This window comes from Pteropus alecto, unplaced genomic scaffold (genome assembly GCF_000325575.1).
Source record: "Pteropus alecto unplaced genomic scaffold, ASM32557v1 scaffold55, whole genome shotgun sequence".
NCBI lineage: Eukaryota > Metazoa > Chordata > Mammalia > Chiroptera > Pteropodidae > Pteropus > Pteropus alecto.
In genome coordinates, this window is record NW_006436813.1 from 1,364,186 (window position 1) to 1,385,929 (window position 21,744).

The 21,744-nt window shown below is 33.6% G+C and overlaps 1 protein-coding gene across 17 annotated transcripts in view; it reads right to left on the reverse strand.

Annotated features, from left to right (window-relative positions):
• Window positions 1-21,744, reverse strand: part of CCDC138 (coiled-coil domain containing 138) — a 165,210-nt gene that overhangs the window by 91,280 nt on the left and 52,186 nt on the right. For 7 of the 17 annotated variants that reach the window (XM_025048477.1, XM_025048474.1, XM_025048476.1 and 4 more), the window contains one exon: window positions 3,581-3,655. The exons of 7 other annotated variants lie outside the window; for them this stretch is intronic. In XM_025048477.1, coding sequence (XP_024904245.1) covers window positions 3,581-3,655 — 75 coding nt within the window. Of the gene's footprint in view, window positions 1-2,976; window positions 3,012-3,580; window positions 3,656-20,516; window positions 21,700-21,744 lie in introns of those variants that run through there. 3 more of the 17 variants (XM_025048479.1, XM_025048482.1, XM_015591247.2) reach the window with 3 other exon arrangements.

Genomic DNA, 21,744 nt, shown 5'->3' on the forward strand with positions numbered 1-21,744 from the left:
AAATAGAGGAGAAAAGAAATTCTGGGATCCTCATATGCATTAGGTTAAATATAAACATTGTAGTTTTAGCATTTTTTTCAATATTACAATATTAAAATTAATTATATTTTTACAGCTTAGAAGAATTTTAATTTGAATAAACATGGCTAGTACAAGAGAGGAAAAAAAATTTGAGAGCTGAATAGACTAGGTAATTCCTCTTCTAAAATTCATGTAACACTGGATAAATTACCTAGCATGTCTTCACTGATTTCCACATTAAAATGGAGAAATAAAAATGCTTGACAGAATTCCTCTTCCTGAAAAGCTAGTGTTTGGATTAAAAATTGTAAAACAAACAAACAGCAAAACAAAAACAAAAAACACATCATCTACAACAACCAAACACAAACAAAGAAACAGAAAAGGGCAGAAGTCTATACCACGAACCTTAAAAACTGGTGGCAAATGGCATAGGATAGAAACCATAAAATTCTAGAGTGGAGAAGAATTAGTGTGGCCAGGGTCACAGCCTACCTTAGCAACCTTTCTTCCCTGAGAAACATTGGAGAAGTTAACAAAATCTTGGAAATTCTCACTAATACCCCCAAACCTGACGAGGGCAAACTAACCAGTTATTGTTACCTTTTCATTCTTCTGACTGTAAAATGGAGACAGAGGTTGCCAGGAAGTAATTTGAAAATAATTTTCCAGAGTACACAGTGCACTGGGGAGCCAGTCTGAAGCCAAAAGAATTTCTCCATACTCACACCTCCTACACTCCGAAATAGGTGACATTTTAGCAAAATCTCAGAAACGAGAACACAGTGCTGAGAGTCTAACAAAGCATGTCAATCACTACACCCACTGGCTGAAGATAAAACACATATATTAAGAAAAAAGGCTTTCAAATTGTAGCTCTAAATGGAGAAAAAACTGGACATGGATATGGTTGTAAGAAGAGAGTGCAGAAGTCCCTCACCTCTTCTGAGAGGTGAGAACATAAAGAGAATTTGGACAAAGAGGCCCAAAAGGAAGAACAAGTAATTAGAAGCAGCATGGCTATTTGGTGTACACATTATAGCAAATGATCAGCCAATCAAGAAAGGAATACAGCATGCACAAGACAGAGTAAAATGTGAAAACAACATAACTCAAAGAACAGAACGAGGTCTTCCCAAACTGTTCTGAGGTCTAGATTAACCTAATAAGAACATGGCTAGTCAATAAATAGAAAATATGATAAACAACAGGAACTGAAAGAGAGAATATCAAAACACCACCATTAAAAAAACTACCAAATTTTGAACTATCAAGAAACTGAAATAATATAGTTGAAAATTAGATTGCTATCATAAAAATCTGAGATAATCAGAAAAAATGCAATCAAAATAAGGGGAAAAGACTAGATAGACAAAAAGCCCAGATATGCAAGACCATCAAAAAAGATCCAAAATGAGGTTAACCAGTATTCTTAATACATATAAAAGAAAAATATTACAAGAAAGAGATCGACAGTAATACAGTCATAGTAGGAGACTTTAACATCCCCACTGACATTAATGGACAGACCTTCTAGATCAGATGGATTTAACAGATTATTTTTAGAGAATTTCACCCCAAAGCAGCAGAATGTACATTCTTTTCAAGTGTACATGAAACATTTTCTAAGACAGACAACATTTTAGGTCACAAAACAAGTCTCAATAAATTTAAGAAGACTGAAATCATACCAAGCATCATCTCTGACCGCAATGGTATGAAACCAGAAATCGATTACAAGAAAAAAACCTGGAAAACACACAGACACATGGAGGCTAAATAACATGCTACTAAACAATGAATGGATTAATGATGAGATCAAAGAAGAAATCAAAAGACACCTTGAGACAAATGAAAATGAAAATACGATAATCTCAAATTTGGACACAGTGAAAGAAGTCCTAAGAGGGAAATTCATAGCAATACAGACCAATCTCAAGAAACAAGAAAAATCTCGAATAACCACCTAGCTTTATGCCTAAAGGAACTAGAAAAAGAACAGTAAACGAAGGCCAAAGAGAGTAGAAGGAAGAAAATAATAAAAATCAGAGCAGAGATTAGTGAAATAGCCTAAAAAAACAATATAAAAGATCAATAAAACCAATAGCTAGTTCTTTAAAAAAAAATAAAAAACTGATAAACCTTTAACTAGACTCATCAAGGAAAAAAAGAAAGAATCCAAATAAAATCAGAAAGGAGAGAAGTGACAACTGACTCCACAAATATACAAAGGATTATAAAAAAATACTACAACCAATTATATGCCAACAAATTGGACAATCTGGAAGAAATATCTACCTTCCTAGAAATATAACAATATTTCAAGGCTGAGTCAAGAAGAAACAGAAAATCTTAACTGATCCATTTCTACCAATGAAATTGAATCAGTAATCAAAAAACTCCCCATAAACAAAAGTCCTTGACCAGATGGATTCACAGGTGAATTTTACCAAACATTCAAAGAATTAACACCTATTCTTCTCAAACGATTCCCAAAAACTGAAGAGGAGGAAAGGCTCCCAACTTCATTTTATGAGGCCACCATTACCTTGATACAAAACCAGACAAAGATATTACAAAAAAATAAAATTACAGGCCAATATCCCTGATGAACACAGACGCAAAATTCCTCAACAAAATATTAGCAAACCAAATTCAGCAAGATAGTTAAAAGATCATACACCATAATCAAGTTGGATTTGTTGCTGGGATGCAAGGTTGATTCAAATCCATTAATGTGATATACCACATTAACAAATCGAAAGGTACAACTATGATCATATCAACAGATGCAGAAAAAGCACTTGACAAAATCCAGCATACATTTATGATAAAAACTCTCAGCAAAGTGAGAATAGAGGAAACATACCTTGACATAATAAAGGCCATTATACTCAGTGGAGAAAAGCTTAATGTGTTTTCCTTAAGATCAGGGAATGAGACATGGATATCCTCTTTTACCACTTCTATTCAACATAGTATTGGAAATCCTACCCACAGCAATCAGACAAAAAAAAAAAAAAAAAGAAATAAAAGGCATCCAAATTGGAAAGGAAGAAGTAAAACTGTCATTATTTGCAGATGACATGATCCTATATATCTAGGTTTGTGTAAGTGCACTCTATGATGTTCACACAATGATGAAATCTTCCAACAACAGGAAAGGCAGCTGTTTTTTCAAATGTCAATTTTTAGCAAAATATTACAAGGCATACAAAGAAAATTTCAATTCATTTATTGTATTGTTCAGCTCCAGAATTTAATTCTTTTTTATAATTTCTCTTTGTTGAAATTCTCATCTTGTTCATATATTGTTCTTTTAGTTCTTTGTGTTTTCCTTTAGTTCTCTGAGCATATTTAAGACAGCTGCTTTAAAGACTTTCTCAAATAAATCTAATGCATGTTTCTTCGAGGACATTTTCTCAAGATTTAAAATAACAGAGAGAAACACAAGGGCAAAGAAACAATGGATACACTGAGCTACCAGTAAACAAGAGATAAAATGGCTTAGGAAAACCTATTTCAATAATCACCCTAAATGTAAATGGACCGAACTCACCAATAAACAGGGACAGAGTAGCTGAGTGGATCAAAAAACCCCAACCATATGCTGCCTTCAAGAGACACATATCAGCTGCAAGGACAAAAACAGACTCAAAGTGAAAGAGTAGAAAACGATACTCCAAGCAAATGGCATCCAGAGAAAAGTGGGTGCAGCCATACTTGTATCTGACGAAATAGACTTCAAGATAAAAAAGGCAATGAGATAATGATGGATACTTCATAATGATAAAGGGGACCATACTTAGCCATTAGAAAAAATGAAATACTGCCATTTGGGACAACATGGATGGATCTTGAGATTATCATGCTAATTTAAGTAAGTCAGATAGAAAAAGTTGAGCACCATATGATTTCACTCATATGTGGGATATAAAACTGAAACAACAAACGAACATGTAAGACAAGCAGAGACTCATGGATATGGGCATTTGGATTAGTGCTTACCAGAGGTAGAGAGGAGAGGGGAGGTAAACTGGGTCATATATTTGGTGACAGAAGGATATTTAACTTTGGGTAGTGAACACACAATGCAATATACATATAACATATTATTGAATTGTACAATTGAAATCTATGTGATTTTATGAACCAATATCATTCTGATAATTTTAATTTAAAAAAACGTACTGTCAGCAATCCAGTATATTCTTTGCTAATTATTATGTTTGCATATGTTAGCCATCAGCCTGCTGATAACTGACTAGAATACTTTATGCAGTTTACATGCTAAGAATCCAAGTTTGTATTTTTCAGGTAGCAGCTAATTAATCTACTCAGAATTCTAAGGAAAGATGGTAAATAGAATAAAATTATTTGAAAAGTAGATTATCCCCAAGTCTCAGATATAAATATTAATATGCTATTACATGGGACAAAATGTATGATTTTTAGACAGTAAGGCTTTTATTTTTAGTACTGATAGTTTGAAAGTTGTAACCTGGCAACATTTAATATCAACCAAAAAACCTCAGCTGCCCATCCATCAAACTGAATAAAGGTCAATAAAAATTTAAAAAGGAAAAAAAGCACAGTAAGAGGAATATGTATATTCCTCTCTTTAGTATTTTTTTCAATTCTACCTTCCTTCCTTTCTGGAACAGGCAGGGTGTGAAATGGACTCGAGATTAGCTATTTCTGAAAGATGATGAATAGGAGTTTGCCAGAGGCTTGAGATAGGAAAGTGCTAGTCTAGGGACAAATGCTCCCTTCAGCGCAGGATAATCCATATTCATAACCAATAATTCTCAAAACAAAGTTCCTAATCTGCGCTTTTCCTAGTTTCAAATCCTTATTCTTCCCTCTTCTTTTACATTCCTGAGAGAATTTCAAACTTCCCCACCTTTCCTTTCTTTCTTTTTTAATCCCTGAAACACGTGAGTGCTGCTACTATTTTCTGCTCTGGAATCTCTTAGTTTTGGGGCCCTGACTTCTTTTGGAAGCTTCTCCCTTCTCTCTACCTTTTATTTTTCTAAAAGACTTAATTATTCCTCATCATTGCCCTGGCACTAACCAGGTGACATTAAACAAGTCACTTAATTTCTCAAAACCCCAGGTGCCCCATCTATCTATACATAAAATTAAGTAGATGAACTAGAGGAGTTCTCAACCCAGTGACTCATGTCATCTTTTTATAATAAATATTTTATAACTCCCCTTTATTATTCGGAAGGTATCCATAAGTAAATAACCTACTTACACACATATTTTTAATCTATATAATGCCTTATATATAATAAAAGAAAAAATAAAAATTAATTTTATAATAAAGTAATATTATTCAGTGAACATGTCAATGCTTAAAACTGCACTGTAAAACATAATGGTCAGATGCTTACATCTGTACACAGAATCACCATGTATGCAACAAGAATACGTGCAAACTGATACTGACAGAACTCTCAAATTCACAAGGAGAAAAAAGAATAGTGTGCAGACAGGAATAATGCTCCCCCACTCCAAGAATTTGACATCCTAATCACTGGTGCCTTAATATGGTGAATGTTATCTTACATGACAATGGTTTCACAGATGTAATTAAGTTAAAAATCTTAAAATGGGGAGATTATCCTTGATCATCCAGGTGGGCCTCAGTGCAATCACAAGTGTCTTTATCAAAGGGAGGCAGAGATTTCAGACAGAATAGAAAAAAATAATGTCTTAACCATGTGTTTCTGATGCTTTGACATCTAGGGCCTTGCTGATCTTGGAGGGACTGCCCCTCCCAGAGTTAGCTAATTCCTAGAGATAATGACTTGACAGTGAGTGCATCTTTCATATGTAAACTAACCAATCCAGACACCGCCGCCCCCTTTCCCGCCCCGCTCTCTTTGGAGCTTTCACACTTCTGGCCACAATCCACCTGCCCTAATTACTCCAGAGCCAGGTATCAGAAAACAGCTCTAAGCTCCAGAACTTGCTGAAAGTACTCAAATCAGTCAGTCCTTACCCTGCTTACTCACCCTTGCCCACACTTTCCTATGGAAGCCACAATATAGATTCCTGTCCAGTTTCCCCTTTTCCCTGGTGCTTCCCCATGTGGCCACCTATGACATGATATGCCCCTTTCTTTTAAAAACTGCAAGTATAAAAACTTTTCAAAGGTAGTCATCACTTGATCTGTTGGCCTCACTATACTTGAATAATGAAATTTACATTTTAAAACACATGTGATCAGAGCTTAGGGTGATATAGCTACAAGCTAAGGAATGTCTGCAAGTACAAAAAGCTGGAACAGGCAAGGAACAGATTGTCTCCTAGAGGAAGCACAGCCCTACCAATACCTTGATTTTGGCCCAGTGAAACTAATGTCAGGTTTCTGGCTTCTGGAACTATAAGAGAATATATTTCTATTGTTTAAAGCACCGGGTTTGTGGTTAATTTGTTACAGAAGCCATAAGAAACTAATACAAATAGCAAATATGTCCATATTACAGGAAAGCGAGTGGAAAAAAAGAAAAAAGAAGAAACATGTTTGTTAATAACAGACATAAAGTAAAAGGGAAAATAAATAAAATTGAGTACTTCAAGTGTTACAGTAAATGTGAATGCTAATATTCAGTCTAGAATTTTGCATGGGTGAGATCAGTTTATTATTTTCCTTTGTTATGCAAACAAACAAAATCAAAAAGAAAAAAGAAGAAACATGTTTGTTAATAACAGACATAAAGTAAAAGGGAAATAAATAAAATTGAGTACTTCAAGTGTTACAGTAAATGTGAATGCTAATATTCAGTCTAGAATTTTGCATGGGTGAGATCAGTTTATTATTTTCCTTTGTTATGCAAACAAACAAAATCAGCAGTACATGAAAAATGTCCCATGATGAAATACAGTTTATTTCAGAAATCTACATAGTATAATGTCACCATCATAATTCGTTACATTAACCACATAATCTTTTTTAGATATATCAACTCTATAGATGTTAAAAATGCATGTGACAAAAGTCGACATACACTCTTGAAAAATATTTTAAAGAACTGATGGATACTTCCTTAAAATAATAGGATATGTCTATCTCTACCCATGCCAATAACATTTTGTTCAATGGGAAAATACTAAAAGCATTCTTATTAAAATAAAAACTAAGATGAAAATGTTTACTATCATTGCTATTATTTAGCATTGTGCTGGATGTGTCACCCAGATCAATGAGCCAAGAAGATATAAAATTATAAAAACTGTTAAGGAAAAAACAAAACTATTATTTACAGATAATATGACTGTGTATCTGAAAGACCTAAGAGAATAAAATAGAAAACCATTACAATGAGAGAATGGAGAAAAACTTTACTGCCAAAGAAGACTTTCCAAACAAAAGGGAAAAGAGATTATTGAGTAAAGGGTGTTAGATCAAGTAGGTAGCATCTAAAAAAGTAGTTTAATCCATAGTGCATACCTTTCAACAAGGTAAATTGAAAATGAATTAGAGATCTCTGTGTGTCAAGTAAGCATCAGAGAGAAAAATAAAGTAGAGTAAGAGTGATAAGGAAAGTGGATGATCAGTTAAATAGGATGGTCAAAGAAAAACTTTCTGAAGAAGTGATACTGGAGCAAGGACCCAAAGAAAGGGAGGGAGCAATTCTTGCCAGTATCTGGGAGAAAAGTACTACAGGTAGAAGGAGCAAGTGCAAAGACCATGAGGCAGGAGCAAGCTTGAGAGAATGGAGAAAAACTGTCGGTGAGAGTGTAGAATGGGAAGGGAAAAAGAGAGCCAGAGTTCAGACCTTATAGGGCCTTGTGGGCCATTTCTAGAACTTTGCCTTTTACTCTGAGATAGGAAGCCACTGGGGAAGTTATAACTGGGGGACTGATGTACAATTTGGTGAAGGTGTTGAGGATACAGTAGGAAAACTGGCAAAGAGGGAAGCAAAGAAACCAGTGAGAGACTCCTGAAATAATTCAGCCCAGATATGGCACTTTGACCTCAAATAGTAGTAACGATCATAAAAGTACCAGGAAAAAAGCAAAGATATAAAACAATTCCATTTTAATCTCAGAACACAGAAGGCTTTGCCAAAATCTATATAAGAAAAAAAAAAAAACAGAAAATCTGGCATGATTAATCTAGACTCAAAAGAAGATATATTGAGAGAGCCGAGGTTCAAAATGATGTAGGAAGATACTGAACTCACTTCCTCCCACAGACACGACAAATCTACAATTACAAATGAAATCTTTTTCTCTAAAAGAGACCTGAAAACTGGATGAAGAGAGCCTCCACAACAAAGGATAAAAGGACAGCATTAAGTCAGGAAGTAGAGGCAAATAAAAACCCTACCTCAGGTGCAAAGATCTACAATTGGGAGAGATCCCAAAATATGAAATTTTCTCCTGAGAAGTGAGAGACTTGTGCGCCATACCAGGTACCCCCACCCTTAGAACCTGCACAGGAGAGACAAGCCCCTCAAATGCCTGGCTTTGAAAACCAACAAGGATTACATTCAGAAAAACCACAGAACTATAAGGAATAAAGACCCTGCTCTTAAAGGGCTCACACACAGACTCACTCACCCCAAGAACCAAAGCAAAAACGCCAACTTGAAAAGTTCCTAGACCTTATGTGAAGGAAACATCTCCCACTTACTAATCTTAAAGTGCCTGTTTGCCAGAAAGGCAGGAAACTGCTGGAATGCTCTCCAGAGACAGACTCTGGCAGGCACCATTTTTGTGATCTCATTCTACGTTGCTAATGATGGCTCTGATGAGTACCATTCTGGAACTCTTCCAAACCTGCTAGAGCCTATGGGAGTACCCCACTGAGAACCCTGCCCTACCCCACACTGCAGCAGAGCATGACAACTGGGCTGGGCAAGAGCCCCAAACATGCCTGCACCTCAGTCACAACCCCTCTAGAACAGGCAGGCACATGCAGCCCACACAAGGGATGCTCCTTGAGCATCTCGCCATGGTGGCTAGTGAGGATTGCACTTTGGGGCCTCATATGACATTTACTACATAAGGCTGCTACTTCAAGACTGGGAGAGACAATAAATTTGCCTAACACATAAATACAGAGTCAGGCAAAATGTAGAGACAAAGAATACGTTCCACATGAAAGAACAGAATAGATCCTCAGAAAAAGACATTAATAAGATGAACATAAGCAATCTGACTGATAGTTCAAAGTAACGGTTATAAAAGAAGAATAGATGAACTCAATGAGATCTTCAACAAATAGAAAATATAAGAGAGTTCCAAACAGAAAGCACAGAGCTGAAGAATTACTGAACTGAAAAATACACTAGAGAAGTTCAAAAGCAGACTGGATGAAGCAGAATTACAGATCAATGAGGTGGTGGATCAAACAATGAAACTCAGACAGGACAGCAAAAAGAAAAAAGAATTTAAAAAAAGTGAATATACCTTAAGAGACCATTGGAATTAACACTAAGCAGAATAACATTTGCATTGTAGGGTTCCCAGAGGGAGAAGAAAGTGCCAGAAAACTTATTTAAAGAAATAATGACTGAAAACTTCTCTTACCTAAGGAAGGAAACAGACATACAGGGCCAGGAAGTCCAAAGAGTTCCAAATAAGATGAATTCAAAGAGACCCACACCAAGACACATGATAACTAAAATGGTAACAATTAAAGAGAGTGTGTTAAAAGCAGCAAGAAAAAAATAACTTCTTATATACAAGGGAAACCCCATAAGGTATCGGTAAAAATTTCAGCAGAAATTTTAAAAACCAGAAGAAAGTGGCATTACATATACAAAATACTAGAAGGAGAAAACTTCCAACCAAGAATTCTCTACCCAGCAATGTTATTCAGAAAGGAAAGATTAAGAGTTTTTCAGATAAGCAAACCTAAAGGATTTCATCACCACTAAAGGGGCCTTATAAGAAAGGTTAAAGAGACTTCTTTAAGCTGGAGAGAAATGGCACTAATTAATAACAAGAAAACATATGAACATAAAAATCTCACTGGAAAAGGTAAACATATAGTGAAGGTAGGGGATCAATTACTTATAAAGCAAGTATAAAGGTTAGAAGACAAAAGTAGTAAAATTAACTGAAACTACAATAATTAGTTTGTGATACATAAAATGAAAAGAGGGAAAAGTGACATCAAAAATATAAAACAAGAGTAGGAGAGTTAAAGTGTAAAATTTTGTAATGTGTTCAAATTTAAGCTGTTACCAAATTAAAACAGATTGTTACATACATAGAATGTGATAAGTGAACCTCACAAAGCAAAAATTTAATGTTAAATACACAAAAGATAATGAAAAAGGAATCTAAATACAACACTAAAGAAAGCCATCAAACCACAAGAGAAGAAAAAGAAGCAGAAAGGACAGAGAGGAACTATGAATACAGCCAGAAAACAATTAACAAAATGATAATACGTATGTACCCATCGATAAATATTTTTAAATGTAAATGGACTAAAATCTCCAATCAGAAGTCAAAGAGTGGCTGAATGGATTAAAAAAACACAATTCGTCTATATGCTGCCTACAAGAGCCTTGCTTGAGAAGGACACACACAGACTGTAAATGAAGAGATAGAGAAAAATATTCCATACAGCTGTACTCATACCAGGCAAAATAGTCTTTAAAACAATGCTTGTAATAAAAGATATAGAAGGGCATTACATAATGATAAAAGGGGCAAGCCAGCAAGAAGATATAACATTTATAAATATATACTGCACCAAATACAGGAACATCAAAATATATAATGCAGATATTAACAAAACTAAAGAGAGAAATTAGCAGCAATAAAATGATACTAGGGGACTGTAACATCCCACTTATATCAATGGATAGATAATCCAGACAGAAATAAATAAGGAACCACTGACCTTAAACTACTAGGTTAAGATTATTAAGGTCAGTTAGACTTAATAGACATACGAAGAATATTCCATCCAATGTAGCCATCCAAAGCAGCAGAATACACATTCTTCTCAAGTGCATACCAAACGTTCTCCAGAATAGATCACATGCTAGGCCACAAAACAAGTCTCAATAAATTCAAAAAGACTGAAATTATATCAAACATCTTCTGCAACCACAATGGTATGAAACTAGATATTAATAACAAAAAGAAAACTGGAAAACCCACAACAATGAGAGATTAAACAATATGTTACTGAAAAGCCAATGGGTCATCAAAGAAATCAAAGAAGATATCAAAGAATACCCAGAGACAAGTGAAAACAGAAATATGACACACCAAAATCTATGGGATGCAAAAAAAAGCATTTCAAAGAGGAAAGTTCCTACCAATACAGGTCTATCTCAAGAAACGACAACAAAAACTCAAACAAACAATTTACAACAGCAGCAGCTAAAGAACTAGAAACAATAAAGAAAAACAAAGTCCAAAGTTAGTAGAAGGAAGAAAATAATAAAAATCAAAGTGAAAATAAAATAGATACTAAAAGGACAACAGGAAAGACTGATAAACTAAGAGCTGGTTCTTTGAAGAGATAAACAAAATCGACCTTTAATTAGACTAACCAAGAAAAAAAGAGAAGGGACTCAAACAAAATCAGAAATAAGAGAGAACAAGTTACAATTAATACCACACAAATACAGAGGATCATTAAGAGACTAGTATGAACAATATATAACAAACAATTGGACAACCTAGAAGAAATAAATGAATTCCTAGAAACATACTCTTCCAAAACTGAACATGAAGAAACAGAAAATCTAAATAGACCGATTACTGCTAAGTTCATTAAATTAGTAATCAAAAACTTCCCAATAAACAAAGTCTAGGACCAGACGGCTTAATTGGTGAATTCTAACAAACATTTAGAGAAGATTTAATACCTATCTTTCTCAAACTCTTCCGAAAAACTGGAAAGAAGGAAATACTTCCACACTCATTTTAGAAGGCCAGCATTACCCTGATACCAAAACCAGACAAGAACACAACAACAAAAATTACAGGCCAATATCCTTAATGAACATAGATGTAAAAACTCTCAACAACATATTAGCAAACCAAATTCTACAATATATTAAAAGGATCATACACTAAGATAAAATGGGATTTATTCCAGGGATGCAAGGATGGTTCAACATCTGCAAATCAATCAACTTGATACACCACATTAACCAAATGAAAGATAAAAACTGTATGATCAACTCAATAGATGTGGAAAAGCATTTGACAAAATTTAACATCTATTTATGATAAAAACTCTCAACAACATGGGTACAGAGATAACATACCTCAACATAATTAAGGCCAAATATGACAAACCCACAGCTGACATCGTATTCAACAGTAAAAGCTAAAAGTTTTCCCTCTTAGTTCAGAAACAAGACGCGGATGCCCCCTCACCACTTTTATTCAACATAATGTTGGGAAGTCCTAGCCACACGATTAGGCAAGAAATAAAAAGCATCCAAATCATAAAGGAAGAAGTAAAATTGTTATTTGCAGATGACCTGACAGCATATGTAGAAAACTTAAAAGACTCTACCAAAAAATTGTTAGGACTAGTAAGTGAATTCAGTAAGATTGCAGGTTACAAAATCAATATACAGTAATCTGTGGTGTTTCTATGCACTAATAATGAATTAACAGAAAGAGAAATTAAAACAATCCCATTTACAATTGCATCAAAAAAGAATGAAATATACAAGACTAAATTTAACCAAACAAGTGAAAGACCTGTACACTGAAAACTATAAAACACTGATGAAAGAAAGTAAAAAAGACACAAATAAATGGAAAGACATTCCATGCTCATGGACTAGAAAAATTAATATTGTTAATATGTTCATACTATCTAAGGCAATCTACAGATTCAATGTAATCCCTATCAAAATTCCAACAACATTTTCACAGAATTAGAATAGATAATTCTAAAATTTATATGGAATCATGCAAGATCCCAAATAGCCACAGTAATCTTGAGAAAGAACAAAGTCAGAGGTATCACACTCCCTGATTTCAAACATACTGCACATCTATAGTAACCCAAACGGTATGGTATTGGCATAAAAAAACAGAAACATAGATCAATGGAACAGAATTAAGAGCCCAGAAATAAGCTCACACAAATATGGACAATTAATTTACAGCAAAGGAGTCAAGAACATACAATGGAGAAAAGACAGTCTCTTCAATAAATAGTGCTGGGAAAACTAAACGGCCACATGCAAAAGAATGAAACTAGAGCACTATCTTACACCACACAAAAATTAACTCAAAATGGAGTAAAGACTTGAATATAAGACCTGAAACCATAAAATTTCTAGACAAAAACAGGAGTAAGCTCCTTTACACTTGTCTTAGAGATGCTTTTGTGGATCTGATTCCAATGGCAAGGGAAGCAAAAGCAAAAACAAACAAATGTGACTATATCAAATTAAAAAGCTTTTGCATAGCAAAGAAAATCATCATCAAAATCAAAAGGGAACCTACTGAATGAGAGAAGATATTTGCAAATCATATATCTGACAAAGGGTGAATAACCAATATAGGTAAGGAACTCATACAATTCATTCAACAATAAAAAACAAAACAACCCAATTAAAAAATGGGCTGAGAATCTGAAATGGTACTTTTCCAAAGAAGACATATAGATGGCCAACAAGCACATGAAAAGATGTTCAACACCGCTAATTGTTAGGGCAATGTAAATCAAAACCACAATGAGATATCACCTCACACTTGCTAGAATGGCTATTATCAAAAAGACAAGAAACAAGAAGTGTTATACGTGGTACTAGACTCATCAGGCGAATCACCTTGTAAATTACATATATGTCAAACAACTATGCTGTATACCTGAAACTAATACAATGTTGAATGTCAACTGTAATTGAAAAAAAAAATGGTCATAAAATAAAAAAATAAAAAAATAAAAAAAGAATTGGGAAGTATGTGGAGAAAAGGAAATTCTTATACACAATGTTGGTGGGTAGGTAAACTGGAGCAGCTGCTATGGAAAACAATGTGGAGATTCCTCAAAAAATTAAAACTAGAACTCCCATATGATCCAGCTATTCCACCTCTGGGTATTTGAAGATTACAAGAACATTAATTTGAAAAGACATATATGCCCCATGTTCACTGCAGCATTATTTACAATAGCAAAACTATGGAAGCAACCCAGGTGTACATTGATAGGTAAACGGATAAAGATGATGTTGTATATATACACAGTGGAATATTACCTAGCCATAAAAAAGATATATTGCCATTTGTGACAACATGGATAAACCTAGAGGTTATTATGCTAAGTGAAATAAGTCAAAGACAAATATCATATAATTTCACTCATATGAGGATTTTTAAAATAGAAAACAAATGAACAAACTAAACAAAACAAAAACTAACTCATAGAAACAGAAAACAGACTGGTGGTTACCAGAGAGGAAGGAAGTTGGGCAAAATAGGAAAAGGAGGTATATTGGATGGTAAAGGATGGTAACTAGACTTTTGGTGGGGATCACTTTGTGTATATAGTGTATACAGATATCAAATTATAATGTTGTATACCTAAAACTTATATAATATTATTTACTAATTTTACCTCAAAAAGGATTTACTGTTTTCTTAATAATTTGTAATAGTCTTAAAAGATACATACATACGTACATACATACATACATACAATCTCCAACTTAGATTTTCTAATGACTGGCACGAACACTGAAATGGCTATTTCTGTTTCATTTTTCCAAAATCAATTATTTTTCTCTTAATGATTAGCAGGCTCGAAGATCATATAAGGGGTGCTAATAGTACCATTTCAATCCTCTCAAGAAACTATAGTTTCTATGAAATTATGTTCTCTGGGTTTAAATTAAGCTTGTAAATAATTTTTTAAAATTACAACAAATTCAGATGTTGAAAACAAATCTATAAGTTGCTTTGGTAGCAGAATGGGCTTTGGGGATAACCAAAACCAGAATTTGAATGGTCCTTTCTTAAAGTATTGTCTTAATCTCAGTACAATTTTAAACATTGTTGTTTGAAGATATTTGATGACTAAAAATTACTTTAAAGACCCCACAAAACTGAAAACAGGAATTCAAAACAGATATATTTGTACACCCATCTTAATGGCACCATTACTCATAACAGTCAAAAGTGGAAACAACCCAAGAGTTCGTCGACAGAAGAATGGATAAACAAACTGTGGTATATACATACAATGGAATATTGTTCAGCTTTTATAAAAGGAAGGAAATTCTGACAGAAGCTACAACATAGATAAAACTTGAGGACATTATACTCAATGAGGTCAATCAGTCACAAAAACACAATTATTGTATGATTCCACTTGCATGAGGTATCAAGAGTAGTCAAATTCATAGAGATAGAAAGTAGAATTGTGGTTAACAGGGGCTAGGGGAATGGGAAGTTAATGTTTAATGGGTACAGACTATCAGTTTGGGAAAATGAAATAGTTCTAGAGATGGATGGTGATGACAGTTGCATAACAATGTAAATGTACTTAACACTAATAAACTGTACACTTAAAAATGGCTAAGATGGCAAATTTTATGCTATATATCTTTTTCTCTCATTAAAATTATTTCAAAGAAAATGAAGAAAAACTAAAACTAATATGTAGATATTTTTTATATGCTTTAGAAAACAGAGGGGTTGGAATCTTCTTTTCGCCAGTCCATGATTAAACTTCAAGCAAGATGTCTACACAGGCAGTCCTCAATTTCCAAACATTACATTGTGAAGCCCCCCAAAACCTCCTATACTTAACCTGCTGTGCGTTAACCACTCAGGAGCTTTAGAGGCCCAATCTGCCAGCCAAAGGTTCCGAGTCAGCAGTGCTGCTGTCTTAGCTGGGCAACAGAACTCCCTTTACCTGCTCAATATACTATGTGAGCAGCAGGTGGATGGATTTAGGAGTGGGGAGAGGAGGGCAAAGTTTTGGTGGTAACGAGGATGTAGTCACATCGGGAAAAAGGTATAGGATGTAAGAGGTGCTTGAATTATCCATATCAACATATCCGTCTGTACTAGACTCCATTCCTGAGTCTCTGAATTATGATCTATTAAAAAAAATTTGTTTAAAAATAAATGATTAATTTTGAAACTGTCTCTTTGACTCCCTTGTTTTTTCTTTTTTTATTTTACCTACTTTTTGCTCTATGTCATTTTCATGAGAAATTTTCTTATTATCCAACAATTCTACTTCCAGGTATCTATTCTAGCAAATAAGCTCTCACATATGCAAATTTATTTTTATAGAAGTTTGTATACAGAAGCACTGCTTAAAGGAATGAATTTTAATTGAAGAAACTCTTTATGTACTAATTCAAAAAGATCTCTTAAAATATAAGAGAATGCATGCTGGCATTCTTTTGATAAAATCATATAAAGAAAAAAATAAGAATGTGTGTGTGTATGTGTGTGTACACAAACATAGTGTATCTATGACAGGATATGGAAAAAACCAGTAAAATTAGTTTCTCTAGAAAACCATGACTAAAAAAAGACTTCTAACCTTTGTACCTTTGAAATTATTTACTATGTGAACATTTTATTTTTTAAACAATAAACGCATTTTGGGGGGAAAAAGTCCCTTAAATAGCCAGAGAACTCTTATTTTTTAAAATAAAGTAGTATATTCATTATCTGTATATTCAATTATTTGAGTTCTCAGCTTTCTCTACCACACCACCTAGCAGGTGGGATTTTACTTCCCATCATATGCAATGGTTTTGTTTGTTTGTTTGCTTTGTTTTTCACAAAATATCAGAATAAGTTTCCTGAAGATAGGCTATATAACATAAACCTAAATCTCAACCAAAAGAGGGCTTGTATCATCTAGTGCTACAAAGTAGAAAGGCCAGCCTTAGAAAAAGGTTGTTACAGTGTCAGACAAAGGAATGCAAGCATCATAAAGTAACTATGCAATTTACAATATAGCTGTAAATCTATTTAGAGACCAGTATCGATAATATGGCCACCTATATACATTAGGTAAATCTTAAGTAGACTTCAGAGGCTAAGGAAGGGACATGCCACAGATCTCTGAAGGAGCTGACCACAAACTGCTTGAAAGTTCTTTTGTGCTGGGATGGAAGGACAATTAATTGATTTTCATACAAACTTCCCACCGGAAATGCCTTAATAAATGGTAACAATAATAAATAATAGTACATGAACATAATGAAATATTAAGCAACAATGAAAAAAGAGGGTTATGCAAAACTATACCAAAAAAGCTCGTAATATGATGTTCAACAAACCAGAATAGAAAAGCTCAAGGAGTTTTACTATATAAAAATCCCCACATCTTGATGACGGCCCTACCCAATGAGTGCCTCAGGCTCTGCCTTTCTGATTCATCTACTACTCTGCACTTTCTTGAGAATACACCTAACACAACTAATATCTGCCCTAACATCTTTACTCTAGCTGTACCCATTGCCTGGAATAGTCTTTTCCCAGATCTTTGCATGGCTAAGTCCCTCATCACCTTTAATAATTCTATGATATTGGAATTACGATCATCCCCAGTATGCCAATAATTTGACAAAAGTCAACTAGACCATTAAGTTCCATGATGACAGAGGACTTCTTTATGTTATATGTATCCCTAATGCCTAGCTCTGTGCCAAGGATGAATGTACAGTCTATAGATAGATATCTGTTCAATGAAAATAATGTGATTTTCTAATTTCTTCTTCAATGAATATACACTACTTATAAAACAATAAAGTATGCATATTATGATCACAACAATGTAAATATATATACTCGGCAATATACAAACTATAAATGTCATATTAAGGTGGTGGAATTAAGGGAAGTGTTAACTTTTTGAACTTCAAAAAATATTATGTATTCTTCAGTTATTAAACATAAACTTTCCCACTGTGTTTTCTCATAGAGAACATTCCTTTATGTGAAAACTTAAACTGAGAAAACAGGTTATATGTATGTAGGATTTGTGACTAGGAACATGGGTGTGTTTATACTAGGTGGGCACTTTGTTAGGAATATCACATTTATCATTTCATTGAAATTATCCTTGTTTTAATCTCCCTAATAAAAAATATGTAATAGAATGACAATAAATTAAGAATAGCAAGAAGGGAAGAAATGTTGCCTGAACCAAGAATTAGATGCCAATGAAATATGAGTAGCTGCACCAAAATAAGAAATATGGATATGTTCACAAAAAGATCTATAGAACTTTAATGCATGTAGCATAATCTAAAGTATTTGAAGATTCTCTGCTATCTTAAACTTTATTAAATTCTCTTATGCATATTCAGAGATAATTTAAACAGAACAAGTACATTTCTTTGCAAAATCTCCTAATATTTTCTTCTATTTTGGTATTTGGGACAGATAAACAAACACAGCCTGATGCAACTATATATATAGTAAGATTTAACCAAGTTAAAAAAAAAAAAAAGAGAAGAAAAATCTGACATCGTAAAAACTATTCACAGAAAAAAGAAATTAATACAGGAAGTAAATGTACATATCTTTGGATGGTAAGACTATTTGTTTTCTGGTTTGTAGTTTCTATTATTTTTATAATAAAAATAAACTTTACTTAAAAAAATAAGGTTTGCAAAACGTACTCAAATACATTATTGCCATCCAAGAGATAAATAATAACATTTTACATTAGATAAGGTGGTTTCTAGGCCACAAAAGAAAATAAACTATATAATATAAACTTAAATCCCTCTATTTAAGTCTGACAAAAAAAGAATTTTTGAAATAAAATAAGACTCAAGTTCTTACACAGATAAATCTAGATAGGTGAATAACAGCTTTCAACCACTGACAGGAAAAAGAAAAAGAAACCACAAAGTAATTTTCTAAAAGCAACACTACTAAATTATTATATCTGTTTGGAACACTCATGCTCCAAACAGATATTATCTGAACCCCACAATCTAAAAAAAAAATTGTTCTCATAATATATATGTTGAGGTAAATTGATGTGCAGATCTTAACTTACACTTACAGAAATGCATTTTAGCAGCTTTCAAAAAACAATACCTATGCAGCTAATAACATTTCTCATATCTGAAAAGATGAATTTCAGAGCGGAGAAGAGAAGAAAACCTCTTGCAGCAGCACTAACTATATAACATAGTTTAACATAAAGTATCCATAGAGATGGAGTATGCTACTGTTTCTCAAACTAAGCACCAGTCTTTTAAAATTTCCAGTTCAGCAGAGAATCCATCACACTTCTACAAAATACTGTTAAAATAGTTAAACAAGGAAACCATTAGTCTGGGGTAGCTCTAGTGCCTTAGGAAGCATAGCCTACTTCAACAAACCAAAACCTAAGCCAGAGTCAGTGCACCTGAATCTCAGATAACAAAAATCAAAAACTAGTCATAAACGGTCAACTAGATTTTCTTGAGTCTGGGAAAATGAAACTCAAGAACAACTATAATAACAGTCAAATAACTAAAATTTCCCAAATAAGGCAAATATTTAAGTTACAGTCAATTAACTTATTTTGCTCCCATGTCTTCTCTATAAAAATCTCTGTCCTAGGCCCTACCTGCAAAGTAGCCATAACCATTTTTAGTCTTGGTGCTGCACCATTCAAATCATTGGCTCAAGCTTTTCAAAATTTAATGTGTTTTAGTTTATTTTTTTACCATACCATTAAAAAAACACTAGAAAATAAAATATACAAAATACAAGTCCAAATGTTTTAAATTATTATTGGATTTAACAGATATAAAATTACTGTTAAATTATAATACAGGCTTCTGAACACAGTTTCTATACTGATCTTCTAGTTAACCAATATACTAGGCACTTTGGGTAGTCCAGGACTAGAGATCAGCCCACTGACACCTCCTTCCAACTCCTTGCTTCTGAAGCCCCAAACAGGCTTCAGAGGAAGCCCCAAGGATCAGCAAAACACTGCAAACAGAATGGTTAAAACATGGAGCCTCACAAACAGCTGGCCACTAATGCACATGAATGGGTGATATAAGCCATCTGCAAATCAATTCTATCAAGATTTCTTTTCTGACAACTTTCTCCTATGAATTTTTAAAAAATGGCATGTGGAAATTATGTATATAATTTATATACTTATGAAATAAGTTTCCCATTTCAAATTGAGAAAAAACAGAAATAAAACCAATAGCTACAGAAGTATTTGCTGTATTTTAATATCATTCATTTATCCCTTCAACAAATTTTGTGGGCTGACTAAAATTACATCAAGAAAACAAATATAAATGTTATCAAAAATCTACTGTTTCAGATCTTCCAAAAGTTTCCCATCACTAAAACCAATATGACATTGTAGCACTCAACATTAGAAATTGCTTTATTTACTCAATTTGAGCAAGAAACAATAACCTTGGATTTGAGCATAACTTGAACAAAGGTAAACAAATGTGAAAAAACTGAGTATCTGTTGACTAATCTATTTTTCCAAATGTGAATGTTACGATGCCACAAAGTCATTTCACCCAAGCAGGTCCATTATTTCATAATTTTATTTTAGTTTTCCTTTTGCTACAAGATTCCATCTCTGTCAGACATATTGAGACAGATTTGTTTCTGATGAACAGATATTTGCATCTGGTAGGATTTTTATTTTTCTCATTAGAAAAAAAAAATCCTATGAAACTAGCTGGAAATCTACCCACTTAAACAAGTAATCTTGGGTCTCTGTCTCAGTCTACTAACTTTTCACATTTTGCTTTATACTTTAAATTAGTACATTAAGATACAAAACCCCAAATTTACTTATCTAGGTAGCTAGTTCTCCAACTATAAGTCCAATAACTTAACAGTTACAAACAACTAAAAATATTTTAAAAATATGTCAGTGAAAATTTGACATTTTGGGGCAGGAGAAAGAAACAAACCTGGAAAACCATGATGCTATATGGTAGAATGCACTTTACATCTAAAATCAGGGACCTATTTTCAAGACCAAGTTCTACCTTTGCGTAGCTATGAAATCTATGGAAAAGTTACCTAATTTTTCTAGGTCTTAAGTTTGCTATCAGGCCTTCTTCAGAGTGATATTATAAAAGAAAAATGAGATTGTATATAAAAGTGAATTGAAAATGTGAAACCATACACTCATCAGATCTAGTTTTAGAAGCATATGCACCCAGTCATTAGGGATTCATCAGCAAGGAGCACTAAGTAACACAGATTGCTTACTATCACACTGTGCCATGGCTTTCTATTTTTAGTTTCCACCATCTGAAAGGCACAAACAATTTAATTTTAGAAGTGCTGTAGAAGGAAAAGGAATAGGGAAGAGGACAAAACTATAAATGAGAAAGAATTACTGAAGCAAAATGGCTGCTTGTTATAAGTCAAGAGGTTATCTGTGCTTCAAAGAGCAAAGCCAACTAAAGCCAATGAAAATATTTATGTTCAATATCCCTATACATATCTGGGCAAAGTTAGGAATAGCAATAACATATTAAAAGAACTTTATGTTATACCAACATAAAAACCAAAAAGGACAAAAAACACAGACTGCAAAATATTATAAATATGAACATCAAAGAGTAGCCTCCAATAAAACAGTAAGGGTAAAGCAGCAACAACAGGAATATGGCTGTCATTATTCTCACTTTATGTGAAGACACATTAGATGATCTCGCTCACTCTGAACAAACAGGGAATATAAGAACAGATCTGTATGAGTGATGAGACAAAAGAGAACAAAGAATAAGCTTGAAT